This window comes from Hyperolius riggenbachi, chromosome 7 (assembly GCF_040937935.1).
Source record: "Hyperolius riggenbachi isolate aHypRig1 chromosome 7, aHypRig1.pri, whole genome shotgun sequence".
Classification (NCBI taxonomy): domain Eukaryota; kingdom Metazoa; phylum Chordata; class Amphibia; order Anura; family Hyperoliidae; genus Hyperolius; species Hyperolius riggenbachi.
The window spans coordinates 210,496,379-210,518,445 of NC_090652.1; the positions used below are offsets into that span (position 1 = coordinate 210,496,379).

The following is a 22,067-nucleotide window of genomic DNA, read 5'->3' on the forward strand; positions in this document are numbered from 1 at the left end:
TTTATAATATCAATAATAATTGTCTTATCTGATGGTTGATCGGCCGCCAAGTCTAAAGATGTATGGCCACCTTTAGCTAGAGCAGTGTACATTCCAGAGTGATACGTGAACTGATAAGCGGTAAGTGCTGTGATCTTCTGGGAAAGAGAGAGGGGTTTTTTTACTGACACCACAAATTTTTTCATGGACTTTACTGACAGCCCAGATTTGTTGACTTTTTTACTGACAGTCAGTAAATTTACTGACGGTTGGCAACACTGAGCTGAATCCTTTTCTAAATGTTCGGTGCAGTGCTGGGAAGTGATGCTCCTCTCTGCTCCGGGTGGCAGTGGCCGCTGGGAAGGCGTTCTCCTCCGGAGCCCGGTGCACTGGACGTCCAGCCTGCTAATCCTCTTCTGTGTTGGACTTCTCCAGTCTCGGCTTACCCGGCGCTCCTCTCCTGTGTGCCTGGCTCCCAGTGCTGTGCGGGGTTTGTCAACCCCCACCAATGCGGTCAGCTCAGTTTGCTCCCGGACAGGTGCTGGTCTCTCCTCCAGGCAGTCTGTGGTCTGAGAGCCGCAGGACAGTAACAATAAGGGCCGCCGTTCTTGAAGTGCAGCCGCTACATCTCCGTATCAACTCTGGCTGGCCAGGCGAGCAGCAGTAAGTACAAGAGGTGGGAACGTGTGCTGTGAAATAAAATTACATTAAAACGCTAAATAGCGTTTTAAGCACATTATCGTTTGCAACCGTGCGCCATTTTTTCCCGGCGCCACTTTTGACTGTATGCATAACAGACAGAGGGGGGGGGGGGGGTAACACAGCAATAACAGACAGGGGTCACACAGCAGTAACAGACAGGGAGGTCACATTGCAGGGCAGCCTGTCACACTACACATCCCTCATAGTGCAGCTGAACAGACGCTGCCTGCAGAGTCTGTGCTCCATATACAGCTCCCTTCCTCCTGTGCAGACCTAATCTACATACCTTTCAAGTCACACTGATGACTATACTCCCCATCCTACAGAGTCTGAGGGAGAGGATCAGTCCCAATTGCCAAGTCTTCACTCTCCAGTCCTGCAGTTCCAGCCCCACCATCCTCAGCGTGCTTCCCCCCTCTCTGCAGAGGCTTCAGAGCTCAGTGCACTCTTGCCTAGAGCTCCCCCTAGTGGCACCTCCTCTCTATTCTTCCCCGGGGACAGAAGGAGCAGCTGTGACTGTGTCTCCGTTATCACTTCCCAGGTGGCTACAGCTGCACAACACGGGTGCAGGCATGGCGTCTGCACCCCTCTACATAAGCCACTGCTGTGCTGTCACCTCCTGCACCTAAGCATAGTCCTGGAGGGCCCCAGAGCCAGTGGCCCCCTCAGGCTTCTCCTCCTAAGGGCCCCCCTGCAGCTGCATCCCTCGCAGGGGCTATTGTTACGCCCCTGCCCTCACCCTTCCCTCACCCTTCCCAGTGTCTTTAAAACAGGGTTGAATACAAGATCAGGGAGAAATTGTTTCTTATGGTAGTAGACAGAGCAGGGTAATGGTAGTTACACATGGCTTTAACCGTTTCCAATCCAATTATGCAATCACTTGCCGTTGTCCACTACCCCCCAGCAGCAATTACTTTTTTCCAGTGTGTGTGTGTGTGGGGGGAGGGGGAGGCATGGGTTATTGCAAGAGTGCAGCTGTGGGGAGGATCTGGATGGGCCTACTCGCATTAGAGAGAGGAGGTGACCTGGCATCAGTGGGGGCTGGGGTCAGCGCCAACTTGCTTGTTGTACTTGCTCATTGCACGCGCATCAGCATAATAATAGTTTTATGCGGAGCAGCGCGCTACCAAAGTGGTTAAAAGAGTTACATTTTGTTTGACATTTTGATCCACATAGGGTGACGCCATGCCAGATGCTGTAATATTTAAATTATTTGGTGCAGTGATGGGGTTTGGGTCAGCAGTAGAGCTGGCCCGAACCTCCGATTTTCGGATCGCGAACGCGAACTTCCGCAATAGACTTCAATGGGGAGGCGAACTTTGAAAACTAGAAACACTTATGCTTGCCAGAAAAGTGATGGAAAAGATGTTTCAATGGGTCTAACACCTGGAGAGGGGTATGGTGGAGTGGGATAGACGCCAAAAGTCCCAGGAAAAAATCTGGATTTGACGCAAAGGAGCGTTTTAAGGGCAGAAATCACATTAAATGCAGGCCTAATGTGCTTTAAAACATCTTGCATGTGTATACATCAATCAGGGAGTGTAATTAGAGTACTGCTTCACACTGACACACCAAACTCGCTGTGTAACGCACCGCAAACAGCTGTTTGTGACGGCTGTGCTGGACTGGTGCGCACCATGGCCAGAGTGCAGGCCGTGGCGGTTTTCAAGCCCATATAGTCGAAGCGCTGTGGTAGCTCAATGATAGAACAACAGTGACTGTCCAGCTGATCAAATTTGGTCTGTCCACAATGAAGCAACAACCTTATTATCTTGGGTGTGCCCCCCCCCCCCCCCCCAAGACACTCATATAGCCATCGGTCATTGCTTCATTCATTGTGATACGCAAGACCCTTCACCGTTGCAAGGTAATGATCACGAAGGGGAATTGGCACATGTACATGCCTTTTGTTTTGTTGTTGCAGCTGCAGTGCAGCTAGAAAAATTAGGCAGGCTTGTACACGCACCAGAAAAAGTAGTATAGCGGCCGTTGCTAGCAGCGGCCTTAAAAATTCAGGAATCCACCTGGAGTCCTGGACCCTGTTGGCAGGGCCGGCGCTACCATAGAGGCAAAGGAGGCAGCTGCCCCAGGGCCCCAGAGCTTGTAGGGGCCCCCAGTGGCTACAAGAGGAAAAAAAATTCAAATCGGCCTTATAGTTTTTGAGAAAATCGATTTTAAAGTTTCAAAGGAAAAAAAATACACATTTAAAAACCTGCCGAAATTTAATGGTTAATAGCAAATCCACCTTAAATGCTAGAAACCCTAAATTTGCAGGATATGTTAAGGATATCATTAGAAATAAGAGGAAAAAACAATTTTTCAAAAAGAGTAGTGTAATTTTACATGCATCAAACGAAAGTGCAATAAATTTCCTGACGGGGTTTCCAGGGGGTCTATACGCAGCCGCAGCGCTTTGGCCAGGGATCGCTATACAGCCGCAATATGGCTGTATGAAGATCCCTGGCATTTTTTCCTATTTTCTCAATTTTTTTGTTATGTTTATAGTGTGGGAATTTTTTTGTTAAAAAAATTATGCGGTGTCCCCCTCCTGAAACATTTTAACCCCTTGTCCCCCATGCAGGCTGGGATAGCCAGAATGTGGAGCTCCGACCAATTGGGACTTCACACCCTGACTATACCAGCTGCAAAAAAGGTCCCCTAATGCCGATTTTTGTTCCAGGGTATATGTTGGGGGGGGGGGGGGCAGGTTTATTTTGCCCTGGGGCCCCATTGTTGCTTAAACCGGCCCTGCCTGTAGGTGGTGGCGGAGAAGGCAGTCAAGCGGCCTCCGGGCAGTGGTGCTGTGTGGGGAGCGACTTAGTCTTGGGGCAGGCAGTCACACGGCGTGCAGGCAGAGATGCTGTGTGTGGGGACTGACTTAGTCTTCGGGCGGGCAGTAGCCCTCCGGGATCAATGCCTCATTCATTTTGATAAAGATGAGATACTGAACACTTTTGTGACTTAGGCGACTTCTCCTCTGAGTGACAATGCCTCCAGCTGCGCTGAAGGTCCTTTCTGACAGGACGCTTGAGGCAGGGCAAGACAGAAGTTGGATGGCAAATTGGGACAGCTCTGGCCACAGGTCAAGCCTACGCACCCAGTAGCTCAAGGGTTCTTCGCTGCTCACAGTGTCTACATCCACACTTAAGGCGAGGTAGTCAGCTACCTGCCGGTCCAAGCGTTGGTGGAGGGCAGATCCGGAAGAGCTAAGGCGAGGCATTGGACTATGTCCACATGTCCGACATCACTATGAGATCGCTGGAGCATCCTGTCCTTGCCTGCGTGGACATGGGAGAAGGATTACTGGCAGTGGTACCTTTATTGCGTTGTGCTGTGACATCACCCTTAAACGCATTGTAAAGCATAGTTGCCAGCGTGTTCTGCATGTGCTGCATCCTTTCTGCCTTCAGGTGAGTTGGTAACATGTCCGTCACTTTGTGCCTATACCGAGGGTCTAGTAGCGTGGCCACCCAGTACAGCTCATTCCCCTTGAGTTTTTTATACGGGGGTCCCTTAACAGGCTGGACAGCATGAAAGATGCCATCTGCACAAAGTTGGATCCAGACGTACTATCCAACTCTTCTTGCTCTTCCTCAGTGACGTCAGGTAAGTCCTCCTCCTCCCCCAGCCACGAACAATACCACGGGAACGTTGAGCAGCACAAGCGACGCCTGCTGCGGTTGTTCTTCTGTCGCCTCCTCCTCCTCCAAAGAAACACCTTCCTCATCATCCGAGTCTGACTTCTCTTCCCCACTTGACTCCTCCTCTTCCTCCCCCCCCCCCTCTGTGCTGCCGCAGGTGTTGAGGAAACATCTGGTTCTGATGAGAATTGATCCCACAACGCTTCCTCCTGTAACTGTTCCTGTTCACGCTCCTCCACAGCTTGACCCACCAATCTACGCACGGCACGCTCCAGGAAGTAAGCATACGGGATCAAGTTGCTGATGGTGCCTTCACTGCGACTCACCAGGTTGGTCACCTCCTCAAACGGCCGCATGAGGCTTAATGCATTTCACATGAGTATCCAGTTGTTGGGCCAGAATATCCCCATATCCCCAGAGTGTGTCTTTTTACTGTAGTTGTAGAGGTACTGGGTGACGGCTTTCTCCTGTTCTAGCAGGCGAGAGAACATAAGGAGGGTCGAATTCCAGTGAGTCGGACTATCGCAAATCAGGCGTCTCACCGGCAACTTATTTCTCCGATGAATATTGGCAAAGTGTGCCATGGCCGTGTAAGACCGCCTGAAATGCCCACACAACTTCCTGGCCTGCTTCAGGACGTCCTCTAAGCCTGGGTACTTTGACACAAATGAATGACTAGATTCAGCTCATTTGCCATGCAGGGTACATGTGTCAGCTTTCCCAAATTCAAAGTGGAAATATGATTGCTGCCGTTGTCACACACCACGTTGCCGATCTCCAGCTGGTGCGGGGTCAGCCACTGATCCACCTGTTAAGAGCAGCCAGGAGAGCTGCTCCAGTGTGACTCTCCGCTTTTAGGCAAGACATGTCTAAGATGGCGTGACACCGTCGTACCTGGTATGCAGCATAGGCCCTGGGGAGCTGGGGCTGTGTAGCTGGAGAGGAGATTGCAGCACCAGTAGAGTTGAACTGCCACTCAGCCAAGGAGGAGGAGGAGGATGACAGTGAAGAGGATGTAGCAGGAGGAGAGGAGGTGGCAGCAGGCCTGCCTGCAAGCCGTGGACGTGTCACTAGATCCGCTGCAGAGCCACGTACCCCCTGCTTGCCAGCAGTCACCAGGTTGACCCAATGGGCTGTGTAAGTAATGTACTTGCCCTGACCGTGCTTGGCAGACCAGGCATCCGTAGTCAGGTGGACCATTGACCCAACACTGTGTGCCAGAGATGACACCACTTGCCTCTCAACTTCACGGTACAGTTTGGGTATCGCCTTTTTAGAGAAATAATTGCAGCCTGGTATCTTTCACTGCGGTGTCCCAATGGCCACAAATTTATGGAAGGCCTCAGAGTCCACCAGCTGGTATGGTAACAGCTGGCGAGCTAACAGTTCCGCCAAGCCAGCTGTCAGACACCGGGCAAGGGGGTGACTGGCAGAAATTGGCTTCTTCCACTCAAAGATTTCCTTCACAGACACCTGGCTGCTGTGAGCAGAGAAGCAGGAACCGCTCAAGGGCAGAGGCGGAGTGGAGGAGGGTGGCTGTGAAAGTGCAAAGGAGAAAGCGGCTGAAGATGCTGAACCTGAAGGAGGAAGAGGAGAAGGAGGATGGCTTTTCTTTTGTGTGCTGCTTTTGCTCAGGTGCTCTTCCCATTGCAGTTTGTGCCTTTTCTCCATGTGCCTTCATAAGGCAGTTGTCCCTACGTGGGTGTTGGCCTTTCCACGGCTCAATTTTTGGAGACAGAGAGAACAGATGGCATTGCTCTGATCTGAGGCAGACACATTAAAAAATTTCCATACCGCTGAGCCCCCCTGGGGTGATGGCACTATGGTGGCATCAGCCGCTGACGTTGAAGGGCATGTTGGCTTGCTGTCCATAGGTGGCGATACATGGCGCCGGACACTGCCACCAGCTGTTTCTGACGACGAGCTCCCCCTGCCTCTTTCAGGAACTCGTCTCCTCCTACTCCTCTCTGACTCCCCCTCTGAACTGTCCCCCTGTTCATCTCCTCTATTGGGAACCCACGTGGCATCCATATCATTGTCATCATCTTAATCATCCTGCCCAGCTTCGCTTGCCTCAGACACCTCCAAAACTGCACCAACAGCAGGTACTTCATCCTCCTCCTCCTCACACGTTACGTCCATAGTGTCGCCTAACTCGCACATATGAGGTGGTGTAACTTGCTTAGCGCGTTAATCTGGTTGTAACAATAATGGCTGTGCATCAGTGATTTCCCCACCAAATAACTCCTGCGAAGTGTCAAATGCAGTGGATGTAGTGCTTGTAGTAGCGCTGGTGGCTGCGGAAGATAAGGTGTTATGTGTTAAATAGTCAACCAATCTTGGGAGTTGATGGGTTCGTGATGGGACGTGCCTTCTTCTGAGCACTGTACTTTGGTCCAGGGCCGCACGAAATCACATCAGCAGGACCTCACACAGACCTGCCGGTTGGCCTTCCTCTGGGTTTGCCTCTACCTCTGCCTCTACCCGTTTTGTCCATTTTGTCCATATCGGGGCGGATGAAGTGAAAGGTATGCACTGACTTGACTAATAAAATGTGCAGTCACACAGGTGCAGTTAACAGGTATGCACGGAGTGGTATATCACACTTCGTGCACTCACGTAGGTAGGTGGGTGCACTGAACACAACAGGTAGGTATATGCAGTGATGGGTATTACAAATGTGCACCTGTCTCACACACACGTACCGTGAACAAGTACAGTGACTGGTGGTATATCACACTGCGTGCGCTCAGGTAGGTAGGTGGGTGCACTGAAGTGAACAACAGGTAGGTATATGCAGTGATGGGTATTACAATGTGCTCCTGTCACACACAGACAGGTACCGGACAGGCACGGTGACACTGCGTGCGCTCACATAGGTAGGTGGGTGCACTGAAGTGAACAACAGGTAGGTTTATGCAGTGATGGGTATTACAATGTGCACCTGTCACACAAAGACAGGTACCGGACAGGCACAGTGACACTGCGTGCGCTCACGTAGATAGGTAGGTGCACTGTGAACAACAGGTAGGTATATGCAGTGATGGGTATTACAATGTGCACCTGTCACACACAGACAGGTACCGGACAGGCACAGTGACACTGTGTGCGCTCACGTAGGTAGGTGGGTGTACTGAAGTGAACAACAGGTAGGTATATGCAGTGATGGGTATTACAATGTGCACCTGGCACAGTAGTAATTATACCACCAAGGGGCCAAAGGCCAGCTGCGACTGACTGACAGGGCTGTATATAATGCAAGTGGGCCACACAAAAAAAAAATAGACCACAAGTACAAGATTAGCTCTCAAAAGAGCTGTTGAGGGGTGCTTTTTTTAGCAATAAGAATCAGCAAGGAGCAAGCTAAGAAGCCTACAAGAGCCTAACTAAGCTTTCACTACAGGTCTCTGCACAGCAGCTCTCCCTTCTCTAATTACTGCTGGCACACGAGTGAGTGAAAAGCCTGACGCTGCTTGCCTTTTATAAAGGGGGGGGAGTGGCTCCAGGAGGGAATGTAGCCTGATTGGCTACAATGTGCCTGCTGACTGTGATGTAGAGGGTCAAAGTTGACCCTAATGATGCACTATTGGGGCGAATCGAACTTCCGGAAAAGTTCCCGGTTCTCCGCGAACGCGAACCACGGAAGTTCGCCGGGAACCGTTCGGGCCATCTCTAGTCAGCAGTAATCAAAGTTATCTAAAGGGGCTGATGCTGAGACAGACTGTATCTGTCTAGTGGCAGCCTTTTTCCTATGTCCGACATTGGGCCTATACTGGAAAATAGTCCAACCTAGGTTTGGGAAGTGGTTTAATTGGTTTATTGCATTAAATGGGTTAAATGGTTTATTGCATTCTGTGCATGGAGGAACTGTATCTGCAGTGCTGTTAGGTGATCTGCTGTATGCTGAGGAAACAACTCACATTCTGCTGTATATTAGGAACTAGAGGACCAAAGAAGAAGCCAGCAGCCAGATATTTTAAACACATTTATTGCAAAAAGGCAATAAATATGGCATCAACCCCACATAACACAGGTATAGCGCTTAACATATATTTTATGTCACACCATTGCTTAAAGTATGTGAAGTTTGATCTGTGCAAGAACCTTAACACAAAAGTGGTAGTTTGCTGTGACGTTTCCCAGAAGCACAGTCTCATCAAACTGGACAGATAATCAGAAAGTTCACAGAGGTGCCGAGTGTTGTTTGTTTTGCTAGATGCTGTAACTCCTTTTTCTATTGCCTGAGGAAGCGGGCACTGACCCGTGAAACGCGTTGCTTTGTTTTATCTGGAGTTCGTTAATAAATAGACTGAATGTACAGTCGTGTTGTGTCTGCTTGGAGGAGGTAGGTCCACCACTGCATCCTCTATTTACCAAATTTTTGGCTTTTAAGCTCCTTTAAAACCCCTTTTATCCTTTTGGCGCCTCTGTTCTCTCCTATACATGGGCGTCCGCACATATGGCAAAACCGGGCATCTGCCCGAGCCTGGCCGCCCGCTGCCCCCCCCTGGCCGCGTGCCCGTGCAGCCAGCAGGAGGGGAACACGCAGAGAAGAGAGAGAGCGCTATGGGCACAGTGGGGAAGGGCGGACGTCTCCCCCCCCTTCCCTCACCTTAGGGGTCTCTCTCTCCCTCGCTGTCCCCTCCGGAATGAAGTGTGCAGCGGCTGGCAGCGGTGGGCGGAACTTACCTCCTCTCGCTCCTGCGCCGGAAGTTCTGGTGCCGCACTCTGGTCTGGATCAGGCCAGAGTAGCGGCTAATCCATCCGGCGCGTGCGACGAGAGGAGGTAAGTTCCGCCCACCGCTGCCAGCCGCTGCACACTTCATTCCGGACTCCGGAGGGGAGAGAGAGGGAGGGAGAGCCCCCTAAGGTGAGTGCCCATAGCTCTCCCTCTTCTCTCCGCTGCTCCCCTCCTCCTGCACACATGGCCACTTTTTCTGGGGACATATCCCCCTGGCTACATATACCGGGACATATACCCCTGCCTACATATACTGGGACATATACCCCTGCCTACATATACTGGGACATATACCCCTGCCTACATATACTGTCTGGGACATATACCCCTGCCTACATATACTGTCTGGGACATATACCCCTGCCTACATATACTGTCTGGGACATATACCCCTGCCTACATATACTGGGACATATACCCCTGCCTACATATACCCCTGCCTACATATACTGTCTGGGACATATACCCCTGCCTACATATACTGGGACATATACCCCTGCCTACATATACTGGGACATATACCCCTGCCTACATATACTGGGACATATACCCCTGCCTACATATACTGTCTGGGACATATACCCCTGCCTACATATACTGTCTGGGACATATACCCCTGCCTACATATACTGTCTGGGACATATACCCCTGCCTACATATACTGGGACATATACCCCTGCCTACATATACCCCTGCCTACATATACTGTCTGGGACATATACCCCTGCCTACATATACTGGGACATATACCCCTGCCTACATATACTGGGACATATACCCCTGCCTACATATACTGGGACATATACACCTGCCTACATATACTGGGACATATACCCCTTGCCTACATATACTGGGACATATACCCCTGCCTACATATACTGGGACATATACCCCCGCCTACATATACTGGGACATATACCCCTGGCTACATATACTGGGACATATACCCCTGCCTACATATACTGGGACATATCCCCCTGGCTACATATACTGGGACATATACCCCCTGCCTACATATACTGGGACATATACCCTTGCCTACATATACTGGGCACATATACCCCTGGCTACCTGTTCTGGGGACATCTCTACCCCTGGCTACCAGTTCTGGGGACATCTATACCGCTGGCCACCTATTCTGGGGACACCTATAGACCTGGGGCTACCTATTTTTGGGGAACCACTGCTGTCAGATTGAGTGTATTTTGGGGAACTGCTGCCAGGTGAGAGGTGTCTACATATTAAGGGGGCATTCTGCCTATTTATGTGAAAAGCTGTCTATTTATGTGCCTCATGACTGCTGAATTTGTCTTGTTGCGGGCCTCATGGTTACTGACTTTGTCTTGTTGGGGGCCTCATGATTTGTTGGGGGCCTCAAGATTGCTGAATTTGTCTTGTTGGGGGCCTCATGATTGCTGAATTTGTCTTGTTGGGGGCCTCATGATTGCTGAATTTGTCTTGTTGGGGGCCTCATGATTGCTGAGTTGGTCATGTTGGGGGCCTCATGATTGCTGAATTTGTCTTGATGGGGGGGGGCTCATGATTGCTGAATTTGTCTTGTTGGGGGTCACATGATTGCTAACTGCGAGACTATGGAAAAAGCTGAATCATCATCATATGAGACAATAGCATTAAACCTACTTTTTCTGCTTTTTAAAACAGAAAATGAAACTGGGAGGTTCTAAAAAAAAATGAATAATTTTTTTCAGGAGTACGATGGATGAAATTGTTTATCTTCACAGTTTATTTTCAACTTAATTTTCCATAATGTTCATGTATGAGTTAAAACGTTTGTATTTAGTTTAAATTGCTGTTGGCACTTTGTGATAGTAAAGTGACTTTGCAGTTTGGACACTCGACCTCCAAAAGGTTCGCCACCACTGTCCTAATCTAATGTCCCACCATTGCTTAGTTCATGTAAACTTGTCTCCACCCACGACCACACCCACATTCTGGTTCATGACCACACCCATTTTTCGGCTGTAGCTCCATTTTTTAGCGCGCCACACAACACCAGCCCAAATTTTTAACTCCCCACTTTTTGCCCCCCCCTGGAAAATTTTCTGCGGACGCCCATGCTCCTATATAATATTGTATCCACCCTTGGTGGAGGGTTGCGACCCTTTTCTACTATCTACAGAGAGCGACTTCTTATTCCTGAGTGGGGTCAGGATAATCTCCCCACCTGCCTTTACAGTGGTTGCCTATTGGTGACCCATGCTTGTGAGTATAGCAACTATTACTCTTTGTCATTATCCACTTTGTCAATACATACTACACTATTGGGGCTCTTGGTGTTCCTCTGTTTATCTCAGATAAACAGAAAGGAAAAGGATAAAAAAACACCTCTGTCCTGTTAATGTGAGCAATGGTCTTTAAAGAGGAGCTGTCAGCTATACTATCTCAGAAAAAAAACACATATACAAGTAGATAAATACTTGCTCTACTTACAGAACATATGTATTGAACTGTCCACGGCTCCACGCTTTGATTTAAGTGATTTTTCTACAGTAAAAAAAGGGAAAATCCTTCTTAGCATTTCCCATTTTAAAGCGGAATCTAACCCTGCATTTCAACTTTGCTCTAAAACATTATTTACAGCATATTATATGCAAAAAGCATTTTTTTTTTTACTAGACCAGCATTGGAAGGGTTAAACACAGAGATTTCAAGTTCCGTGGAGAGATATGCAGAAGTTCAGATTGTTACATTCTATTTAGTTAGATGTATCTATTGAAAATTGTTACACACTCTTTGGCTGTCCTCCAAGCTCCTTCTCAGTCAGAGAGAGTGAGTCACATTCAACACTTAGATACATTTATGTAAACAAAATGTATCTATTTCAGCTTCGGATGCGTCTGCAGAAATCTCAAGGAACTTTAAAGCCCTGTGTAACCCTTCCAATGCTGGTCTAGTAAAAAAAAATGCTGGTTGCATATAATATACTGTAAATAATGTTTTAGAGCAAAGTTGAAATGCAGGGTTATATTCCGCTTTAAGTGTTGCTATTTTGAAGCCAATCCTGATGTCATTTCTTGCCCTACTCTCCTCTGCCTGATTTGCCCACCCTTCACTATAGAAAGTGCATTGTCTCAGCATGAGAAATATTGGCCAATCAGAGAGGAACAGAGGTGTGGGAGGGGAAAACAGGAGGGGAAAAGGCTTCAGCCAATTAGGTTGCATTAGTTATGTCTGAGAGGAAATAGAGAAGCAAAAAAGGACAACCCAGCATGCCCTGCAACTTCCTTTTTGTGTACCAAATTGTGTGTGTACCAAATAAGAGTCAGGTAAACTGGGGAATGATCATTTACCAACAAGAAAAATAATAGTGATTTTAACGTTTGGATTTCCTGGTTAGAATCCTTATTACTTGTTTATCAGATAAAAATAAATAATTGATTTTTGATTTTATGCCAGACAGTTACATTTTTACTGAGCTATTGTTGTTTTTCTAATGGACATAAATAAGTGTAATTTGTGCAGCAGGGCTGCTTAGTACTATGCTTACATTTCTCTAAAGGAAAGTGCGACATTACTAATCACTTTAGCACTAGTTTCTGTAATGTAAACTGTGAGAAATGACACTGGATATGTTTGGAGGTAGACAAAATATGATAGATGCAGGCAATGCTATGTAATGTGGACTTGCAGAGGTGACTTCATATACACAGGCCCTTCAGGAGAAGCCATGTTATTCTGCTCCAGTCTGAGAATGAGCTTGTCGTAAACTGGACTGATAGAGAGACTGAACTCTTGGACTTATGTGTAGAGCCGGGACAAGGTCCTCCAGCACCGAAGGCTGAGACACCAAAGTGCGCCCCTCCATCCCTCCCACCCCAGCCGTCACACACTGATTGCTATTAGACTTAGAGGCGCCCCAGGGTCCTTAACCCCCCAACATTTTAATCTCTAGTTATCTGGCTTGCAATAACTGCCATGTATCCCCTTTTCTTATTTCTCTCTGCTTCAAACACAGTAGGGGAATGATAGCTGAGTGAGTTGTGCGCCCCCTCCTACACTGCACCCTGTGACTGGAACCTCTCTCGCCTCTGCCTCGGCCCGGCCCTGCTTATGTGACATCATCACATTTCATGGAGCACTGAAATTAGTTTATGAAGGATAGCAGAGAGGAACAAGCATAGAGCAGGTGTGTGTTTGCATGTGTTTGTGCATATAATATAATATATATGCACCGAACTGCCACAAACTTAAAGCCATTGATTTCACAGATGAAATGAATGACATTGATTGTCTTGTTAAAACGGCATCAGTCAGGGTGCACTATATATTAGCGAGCCAATGAAAAGTTAGTGTCAGGATCAGGGCCGCCATCAGAAATTTTGGGGCCCCTCACAAATCATCAGTCCGCCCCTCCCCCCCCCCACAAACTGAGAAATGTGAGTAGCCATTACATGTTGGCAGAGCTAGTTGGAGGCTTGCTGTCCACAAATTAATCACGAATAACCACGGTGGATACTCGTGATTCAAGTTAGCGCTAATTGCCACAGCTGAGCGGCTAGATGCGGCGGGGTTAATTACCCAGAACGCCGCTCTCCGCCCAGCGTTTCAACGAGGTGCAAGTGTCCGAATGGACGCGTTGCAAGCCTCGATATCGAGCACTTCCTCCTTCAAGCCGAGAGGAGGAAGTGCTCCATCATATTTTTAGAACCTCCCAGTTTTATTTTCTGTTTAAAAAAGCTAAAAAAGTAGGTTTAATGCTATTGTCTCATATGGTAATGATTCAGCTTTTCCCATAGTCTCGCAGTTAGCAATCATGTGACCCCCAACAAGACAAATTCAGCAATCATGAGGCCCCCAACAAACCATGAGGCCCCCAACAAGACAAATTCAGCAATCATGAGGCCCCCAACAAGACAAATTCAGCAATCATGAGGCCCCCAACAAGACAAATTCAGCAATCATGAGGCCCCCAACAAATCATGAGGCCCCCAACAAATCATGAGGCCCCCAACAAGACAAATTCATCAATCTTGAGGCTCCCAACAAATCATGAGGCCCCCAACAAGTAAAAACTCTATCATTAGGCCCCCAACAAGACAAATTCAGCAGTCATGAGGCACATAAAAATACAGCATTTCACATAAATAGGCAGAATGCCCCCTTATTATGGTAGACAGCTCTCACCTGGATTCTGACAGGGACCCCCAGGTTAGGTAGTGAGTGACATGGAGCCCTTTAGGCAGTGAGTGACAGGGAGCCCTTTTAGGTAGTTAGTGAGTGACAGGGAGCCTCTTTAGGTAGTGAGTGAGTGACAGGGAGCCCCTTTAGGTAGTGAGTGAGTGACAGGGAGCCCCTTTAGGTAGTGAGTGAGTGCCAGGGAGCCCCTTTAGGTAGTGAGTGCCAGGGAGCCCCTTTAGGTAGTGAGTGGGTGCCAGGGAGCCCCTTTAGGTAGTGAGTACCAGGGATCCCCTTTAGGTTGTGAGTGCCATGGAGCCCCTTTAGGTAGTGAGTGAGTGCCAGGGAGCCCCTTTAGGTAGTGAGTGCCAGGGAGCCCCTTTAGGTAGTGGGTGCCAGGGAGCCCCTTTAGGTAGTGAGTGAGTGCCAGGGAGCCCCTTTAGGTAGTGAGTGCCAGGGAGCCCCTTTAGGTAGTGAGTGAGTGCCAGGGAGCCCCTTTAGGTAGTGAGTGGGTGCCAGGGAGCCCCTTTAGGTAGTGAGTGAGTGCCAGGGAGCCCCTTTAGGTAGTGAGTGCCAGGGAGCCCCTTTAGGTAGTGAGTGAGTGCCAGGGAGCCCCTTTAGGTAGTGAGTGAGTGACAGGGAGCCCCTTTAGGTAGTGAGTGCCAGGGAGCCCCTTTAGGTAGTGAGTGAGTGACAGGGAGCCCCTTTAGGTAGTGAGTGAGTGCCAGGGAGCCCCTTTAGGTAGTGAGTAAGTGACAGAAAGCCCCTTTAGCTAGTGAGTGAGTGACAGGGAGCCCCTTTAGGGAGTGAGTGAGTGACAGTGAGGCCGTTTAGCTAGTGAGTGAGTGCCAGGGAGCCCCTTTAGGCAGTGAGTGAGTGCCAGGGAGCCCCTTTAGGCAGTGAGTGAGTGCCAGGGAGCCCCTTTAGGGAGTGAGTGAGTGACAGTGAGGCCCTTTAGGTAGTGAGTGAGTGCCAGGGAGCCCCTTTAGGCAGTGAGTGAGTGCCAGGAAGCCCCTTTAGGAAGTGAGTGAGTGCCAGGGAGCCCCTTTAGGGAGTGAGTGACAGTGAGGCCCTTTAGGTAGTGAGTGAGTGACAGAGAGGCCCTTTAGGCAGTGAGTGAGTGACAGGGAGCCCCTTTAGCTAGTGAGTGAGTGACAGGGAGGCCCTTTAGCTAGTGAGTGAGTGACAGGGAGCCCCCCCCCCAGCCACCGCCGCTGCTTCCCCTACCTTGCCAGCAGCCCAGCGTCAGACCTCAAGATCAGCGGCGACCCGACCAGTAAGAGCGGGCGCCGGATGCACCCGCTCTATATGCGGAAGTGATGTCACTTCCGCATATCAGTGCGGGCGCTGAGTCCTAGCGCCCGCACTCTTGTCGCCGCCTGATCAGGGTCTGACGAGGCGGTGGCGATGGCGGCTAGAGGGATGGAGGGAGGGAGCAGCGGCCAGAGGGGTTGAGCGGCGGCCGGGCGGCACCCGCAGCACCCGCCAGGGCCGCGGCAGGGATGGGGCCCCCCTGCAGGCCCCGGGCCCGTGACGGGAGTCACGGATGTCCCCCCCTGATGGCGGGCCTGGTCAGGATCTCTCCTGTAGCATGTTCTGTCGCTTGCAGTGGGCAGTGGAGCTGCAACTGGGCAGTTCTGACTTGTCTGCTTGCATTCGGTTGCGCATTCGCAGTGAGTCTTATTGTCATTTGCAATCACTCTGCAGTTCAGAGCAGTTGAGGATGCTGTAAAGATTCCTCCTATTGTTTCCTGCAGTTGAACTGCAGCCAGATTGCCCTGGATTCCCTACATGCATGTTGTTGCATAGTACTGCATGTGTTTGTTATGATAGTCTTTCAGCTAGCAAATGGTAATCAAGCCAGCTCAGGATTGAATGATTACCATTCAGCTGTGTGGGAATTTGCATACCTGCATCCATTGGCTGATGCCGGCATAAAAGTCTGCCTTCCATTTCAGACCCTGCCCGACATAGCGTTCAGCTCTCTGAGTTGTCGTTTACGTCTTTGCTGTGAAAGTTGTTATTGCAAAAATGTATAATGCCTTGCTCTGTATTTTCATGTCTGCTGGATGTTTGCTGACCTGCGGGGGTCAGTGAAGTCCTTCTGAACCTGATAGTTTGGATTCTGCCAGCACCATGTTGGTGACTGGTAGTATTCCTTCTAGCCTTGTTCTTGCCTTGTTCTTGAGGACGAACTATAGCAGCGGTTGCCATTAGTTACGATCCTACCTGTTGGTCTTGTCTATCTCAGTGTGAATGTTGCTGTCGCTGAAACATCGACTAGATTGGCTGAGCATTCCGTCTGTCTGTCTGTTGTCTGTCTTGTTAATTGTCATTACTTGTGCTTTAGCTAGTGAGTTATTTGAGAGCTACAGTTCATATATTGCGCATCAGCACAATATATATGTACTTTAGTCCGTCAGTATTGTATTATTTGTAATATTGTATATTGTATTGTGTACCAACCTTTGCCTGCCTCTCGACTACGAATCTGCCTAATTCTTCCAATATGACTGACATCTGAATTAACGTGTATGACCCAAGCCTGTTACCGACTACGTCTGTTATGTATTGTATCACTTAGCATCTAGCCTGATAGGCGGCCCAGAGCTGCAGTTGCTCAGGGCAATCTTGCTTCCTTGTTCATTACTCCTGTGTCCATCTGTGGAGCCTCTTCCATCATCCAGCTACTTAGCCTTGTTGCGCTGGGTGGTCAGAAAGTATGCCCTCCCAGCATTACAGTTAGTTCTTGAAGGTTATGTATTGGAAGCGTGAGACATAGGCAAGCACAAGGTTCTGAGTGACTTCAACAAAGTCCAAATTATGGTTGCTAGAGTATTGGGTCAGAACATTCCCATGTGTTTTGGGGTATTCCCAGTATGTAATGGCTACTACCCACAAAAAGTGGTCCAAGGAGGGATAATTTAAAGGTCATAGGTGCTCAAGGCTTTACTGATGCACATTTGGAGAAAGGCAAGCCTGTCTGGTATTAATTTATGCAATACTGATAAGATGAAATCTTCTCACCATGTTGGGATGAAAAACTTATTTTGTTTTAACAGTAATTCTGAGGAAACATACAATTCATAAACAAAGGTATATTACTTTTGCAAGGAATGAGCTTTTAAATGTAACAAAAAGATTTAAATACTACCTTAGCTTTGTAAGCTTAGCTTAGGACAAGAAATGTGTAGCCTGATAGCACCAGGTACCAGGTCTCTTCATTTTCATGTTTTAGTACAGGGAGAGATCTAGAGAGCTTGCAATCCTTTATCTGCAGACCAGAGTGCTCATGCAGAGCACCTTGCACTGTAGAAAGTGTACTTGAGTGTCAAAACTGGACCATGTACCAATGGAAGAAGGTGGCTTCCTTTTCCTTTAGATCATTTGGATTTTTCTTTGCCACTTCCCACCAACTTAAAGGACCACTATCTCGAAAAAAGTAGGCAGTTAAAATCTGACAGAACCGACAGGTTTTGGGCCAGTCCATCTCCTCATGGGGGATTGTCAGGGTTTTCTTTGTTTTCAACAATACTCTTTTTTCACAGATAATGTGACTGAGAGGCTTAGGGCTAGTTCACACTGGGCGCTTTTTCAGCGCTTTGCTGATTACCGGCGATCAGCAAAAAGCTGCTACTAATGTATTCCTTTGGATACATTCACACAGCAGCGTTTGCAATCACAAACACGCCGCATGCAACAATGCTTGTAGTGATAGCTGGATGTAGCTGGACTGGGCAGTGATGTGGGGGGAGCCCATAGAAACTGGTGGTCCTCCCACAGAATTATAAGAGATATAGTTGATACAGGAGCACTCAGTCTTATAAATCCTAGCAAACAACAGAACTGATGGTGTTTTACTGTATTTGTGGTGACTGTCACCTGTTAGTTTATTTTGCACAGGGTGATTACAGGTTTTGCACAGACATAAGAGTGCTGAGGAACTTGCATAGATAGGCATTTTCCTGATGGTAAACCTGACTGTGGTCACTGCAGATCAGTACATGTATCCTTAGATGATCACCTTTGTGGAAAGCTAGTATTGTGATTGATTAACATAATTACATAATATACCGCTCGGAAAAGATGTATATACAGGAGTGCATTGTATCCCAACTAGGGATGATCAATGAGATACAAATGCTTCCAAAATTATGCAAATGTTTATGCAAATATATAATAAGTTTGAAAAAGGACCAATCAATTTAAATCCAAGTTTAAACCGATTGGTCCATTTTCAAACTGCATATATTTGCATGTAAATTTGCAACAACTCGGAAGAATTTGCATATCTTTGATCATCCCTAATCCCAACATTATTACAGTGTGTAACCCCTTTGCGAAACCCCTTTGGTTAGCAAGTGCACCTTGACCATATTCAGTCTAGCATGTGTGAGTCCTAATGCTAACATTAAAATACCAATCGAGGAATACCAAACAATCATATTATTATATGCTGCCAATTCTCGTATGCTTTTATTTCCTTAAAAATGCTTGGGGCAGCATTCATCAAAGGTGATTTTTATTGTTTGTCAATCACACTTTTAAGGCTAGTTTTATGTTTCTTCTGTGGTGTTCATTTATGAAAGGAAAACATTTTGTGATAAGAAAGTGAGAAAGTGGTATTTTTATGTCCAGGTAGCATTACTTATTTAATGGTTGTAGTAACATAGGGACTGATGCACGAAGCAGTGTTGAAATTGCTGTGCGCAGACAGTGCATGGCAATTTTACTGGTACTAACTGCAGGTGATAGTGAGCATTACTCTTTTCCTGCAATGCACGTTACCGGGGTTATGCGCATGTCCCTATGATAACACATGCGTTACATTGGTAATGCATGCTGCCAGACTGCCATTAGTACTGGTTAAATCACCATGCTCTGCTTGTGCAATTTTACCACTGCTTCATGCATCAGGCACCTAGTGAGTTAATATGTTGGCATTTTTTCTGTTGACAGATTAGAACTGCACTTAGTATATAAGGGGGTTTTATTAATGGCAATTCAAGGTTTAATAGAGCCTGTGACATTTTCATGAAATGACTAAAAAAGCCATTTACTGCCTCCGTGAGGTAGTTTACCAAACAAAAATACTGAAAGAGTTATTGCCATAGCAACACCTCTAATGGGTGAACAAAAATCATTTCCCTGTAAAACTCTGAAGCAAACGGTAAATATCTTTTGCAGTTTTCTTTTAAAATCTTGCTGTAAGTGAGTTAAACAGAGCTTCTGGCATTTTAAAGCATCAACTAAACTGGCAATTTACAGCATTCAAGTGGTAACTTAATGGCAAATGTTGATAATGATGTTTCCCTGGCAACTCTTTTAGTGAGCAGACAGAAAAAAACAGTAAATCTCAGTGGTGATTACCACAAAAAAACTAAATACTTATGTATTTATACTTATTATGTATTGCTAATTTAATTTCACTGCAACAAGATACTTAATCCCTGAGCTGGACATAAGTACCCCCTGTACAACAACATATACAGTGTATTTGTGATCTAGATCTGGGATGTATGAGGTAGATGAAAAGGGTGTTTACACCGTTTCAATAATTTCTTCATCATGTTTTATTGATGCTTTATGCTTATTTTATCTTCAGCACACAGACCTGTCCCAGTACATGACACAGCATCCAGGAGGACTTCTGCCCTACAATGTTCGGGTAAGCTTTTTCTCCATTTACAACCAGTGGGAATACATAGCTTTTTTTAATTTTGCTTTAAAGTAACACTGAAGCGAAAAAAAAAAAACATTTATGATATAATGAATTGTATGTGAATTTTTATATTTTCAGTTATATAACTTTTTTTTTTTTTATAACATTGCATCATTCTGTCATATTTGCAATTACAACCCACACACTGTATTTTAAACTATGAAACAGAGCAGAGCTAATGACCCTCCATTGCAGTAAAACCTTATCTGAAACGGTCTCTCATTGTTTCTTTGATGTATAAGTGTTTCAGAAAATAGGACTGTCTCTGATCCAAGTTGGGTCAGAGAGCTCAGAGAAGCTCTTTTGCATATATAACAACTGATGTTTTTTTTAACTCTTCCTTTACTGGAAACAATATGAGACTTTTCTTTGCTACTAATGTTCTACTTCTAAGCTGTACTACTCATACAATTCATTATTTCATAAGTTTATTTTCAGTTTAGATTCCATTTAAGCATATTAGGTCACACTTTAGAGAAGCATATCTGCACACTTTGATCAGGTGTCATTCTTTCTAGAATAATTGATCTCTTGCACAGTATATTCAAATATAACAATATCTTACAAAATGATTAGTGTTGTAGACTTCCCCGGTATATTTTAGATCTAACAATGGATAGGGAAGAATGGGAATGCATAGACAGCCACTGACATGGCTCTCTCCCATATTATGAAACGAAAAAATGAGCCCGAGAGCCCGATATGGTGTAGTATGTTAGAATAATTGCACGTAAAAGTAATCAATAATCAATATACTCACAAAACTGGGTCACCACACAGGCAACCACTGAAACGGCAGGTGGGGAGAATTATAACCTGACCCCACTCAGGTATAAAATGTCGCTCTCTGTAGACAGGAAAAAAGGACGGGGATGCACCCCTCCACCAAGGGTGGACTATTCAATGTGATCGTCAGACAACAGAGGCGCCAGAAAGTGTAAAAGAATTCCGTTTGGAAAACGTTTTAAAAACAGAGGGATGTGGGTGGATTCACCTCCCTTAAGCAAAGACCAGCCAATGAGCTGTATACGAACAACAGTATTGTTTATTGAGAATTCTCCAGGTTATGCAACGCGTTTCATGGGCAAAGCTCCCGCTTCATCAGGCAATCAAAACGGAGAAAAAAACATCAGTAGGTCATATCCAGGTTAGAGCGCCTCTCCCATATGTCCCTGGAGCTCACATCATTAATAGTGTTGGGGACAAATGAGAGGGAGCAAAGTCGGTGGCCACTGATTTGGGGTGGGTACTATAGTGTTCCCATGCTTCCCTGTTGCATCATTCTGCACAAGGGAGGAGAATGGGGGGGAGGAGCCAAAGCGCCTGCGTGAAAGAACTGGGCAGGTGGACAGGAGCTGTGGGGAGATGGTGCTGCTGGAATAAACCTATCAGATATCTGTGCTGCACTATTGTGCATAAGGAGGGGAGAGCATCCACAGCACTTGTGTAAGGGGATGAGGTGGGTGGTCAAAGGGGATCTGCAGGTAGAAGAAGGTGAACTGATTATGAACTATTTTGTTTTAAGAGGCATAGTGGCGTATGCTGTGTATGCTGCTATCTCTGCAACTATCGGTCTACCAGGCAGAAGGTTTAGTTATTTTCTAAGTTGTGGATAAGTCTGTGTAGTATATATGGGGTTACTGTCCTGGTTTTATAAAGAATGTTGTCTGCATTTCCATGTGTGTTACCTTGACACAGTCACATCATACTTCACGCATGATTCCAGTTCCAGTTTCTCTGTAAAATATGATACCTAAAATATGTTCAGCTCAGGGTGCTGATCTGTAAATTCTTTGGATAAGAATAGTATCAGAGCACACTCTAGTGGCAAGTAGTGCATATACACATTTTGTTTGCTTTTAGTATGTGCTTAACAGTTTGACATAAGCCTTGCACACATGCTAGCTTAAACTCAGCCAAGGCAGTCAATAACTACTGGCTCTATCAGGAATCTATGTGTACAGCAGCAATCAAACGCCTTGGCACGTTGGCAAGCGATCCACTTGGAGGATTGACTTGGCTTGAGGCATAGTTCGTCCCACTCACCCTGCCCACACTGTGATGCTGCTTATAGGCCCCTGCCCGACCGCCCCCCCCCCCCCCCCCCCTATAAAAAAATGAAAAAAGCAGCAGATCAAGTCACTAG

The 22,067-nt window shown here is 47.0% G+C and overlaps 1 protein-coding gene across 5 annotated transcripts in view; it reads left to right on the forward strand.

Annotated features, from left to right (window-relative positions):
* Positions 1-22,067, forward strand: part of CDK15 (cyclin dependent kinase 15) — a 276,452-nt gene that overhangs the window by 104,462 nt on the left and 149,923 nt on the right. For all 5 annotated transcript variants that reach the window (XM_068245105.1, XM_068245101.1, XM_068245104.1 and 2 more), the window contains one exon: positions 19,805-19,867. In XM_068245105.1, coding sequence (XP_068101206.1) covers positions 19,805-19,867 — 63 coding nt within the window. The remainder of the gene's footprint in view (positions 1-19,804; positions 19,868-22,067) is intronic.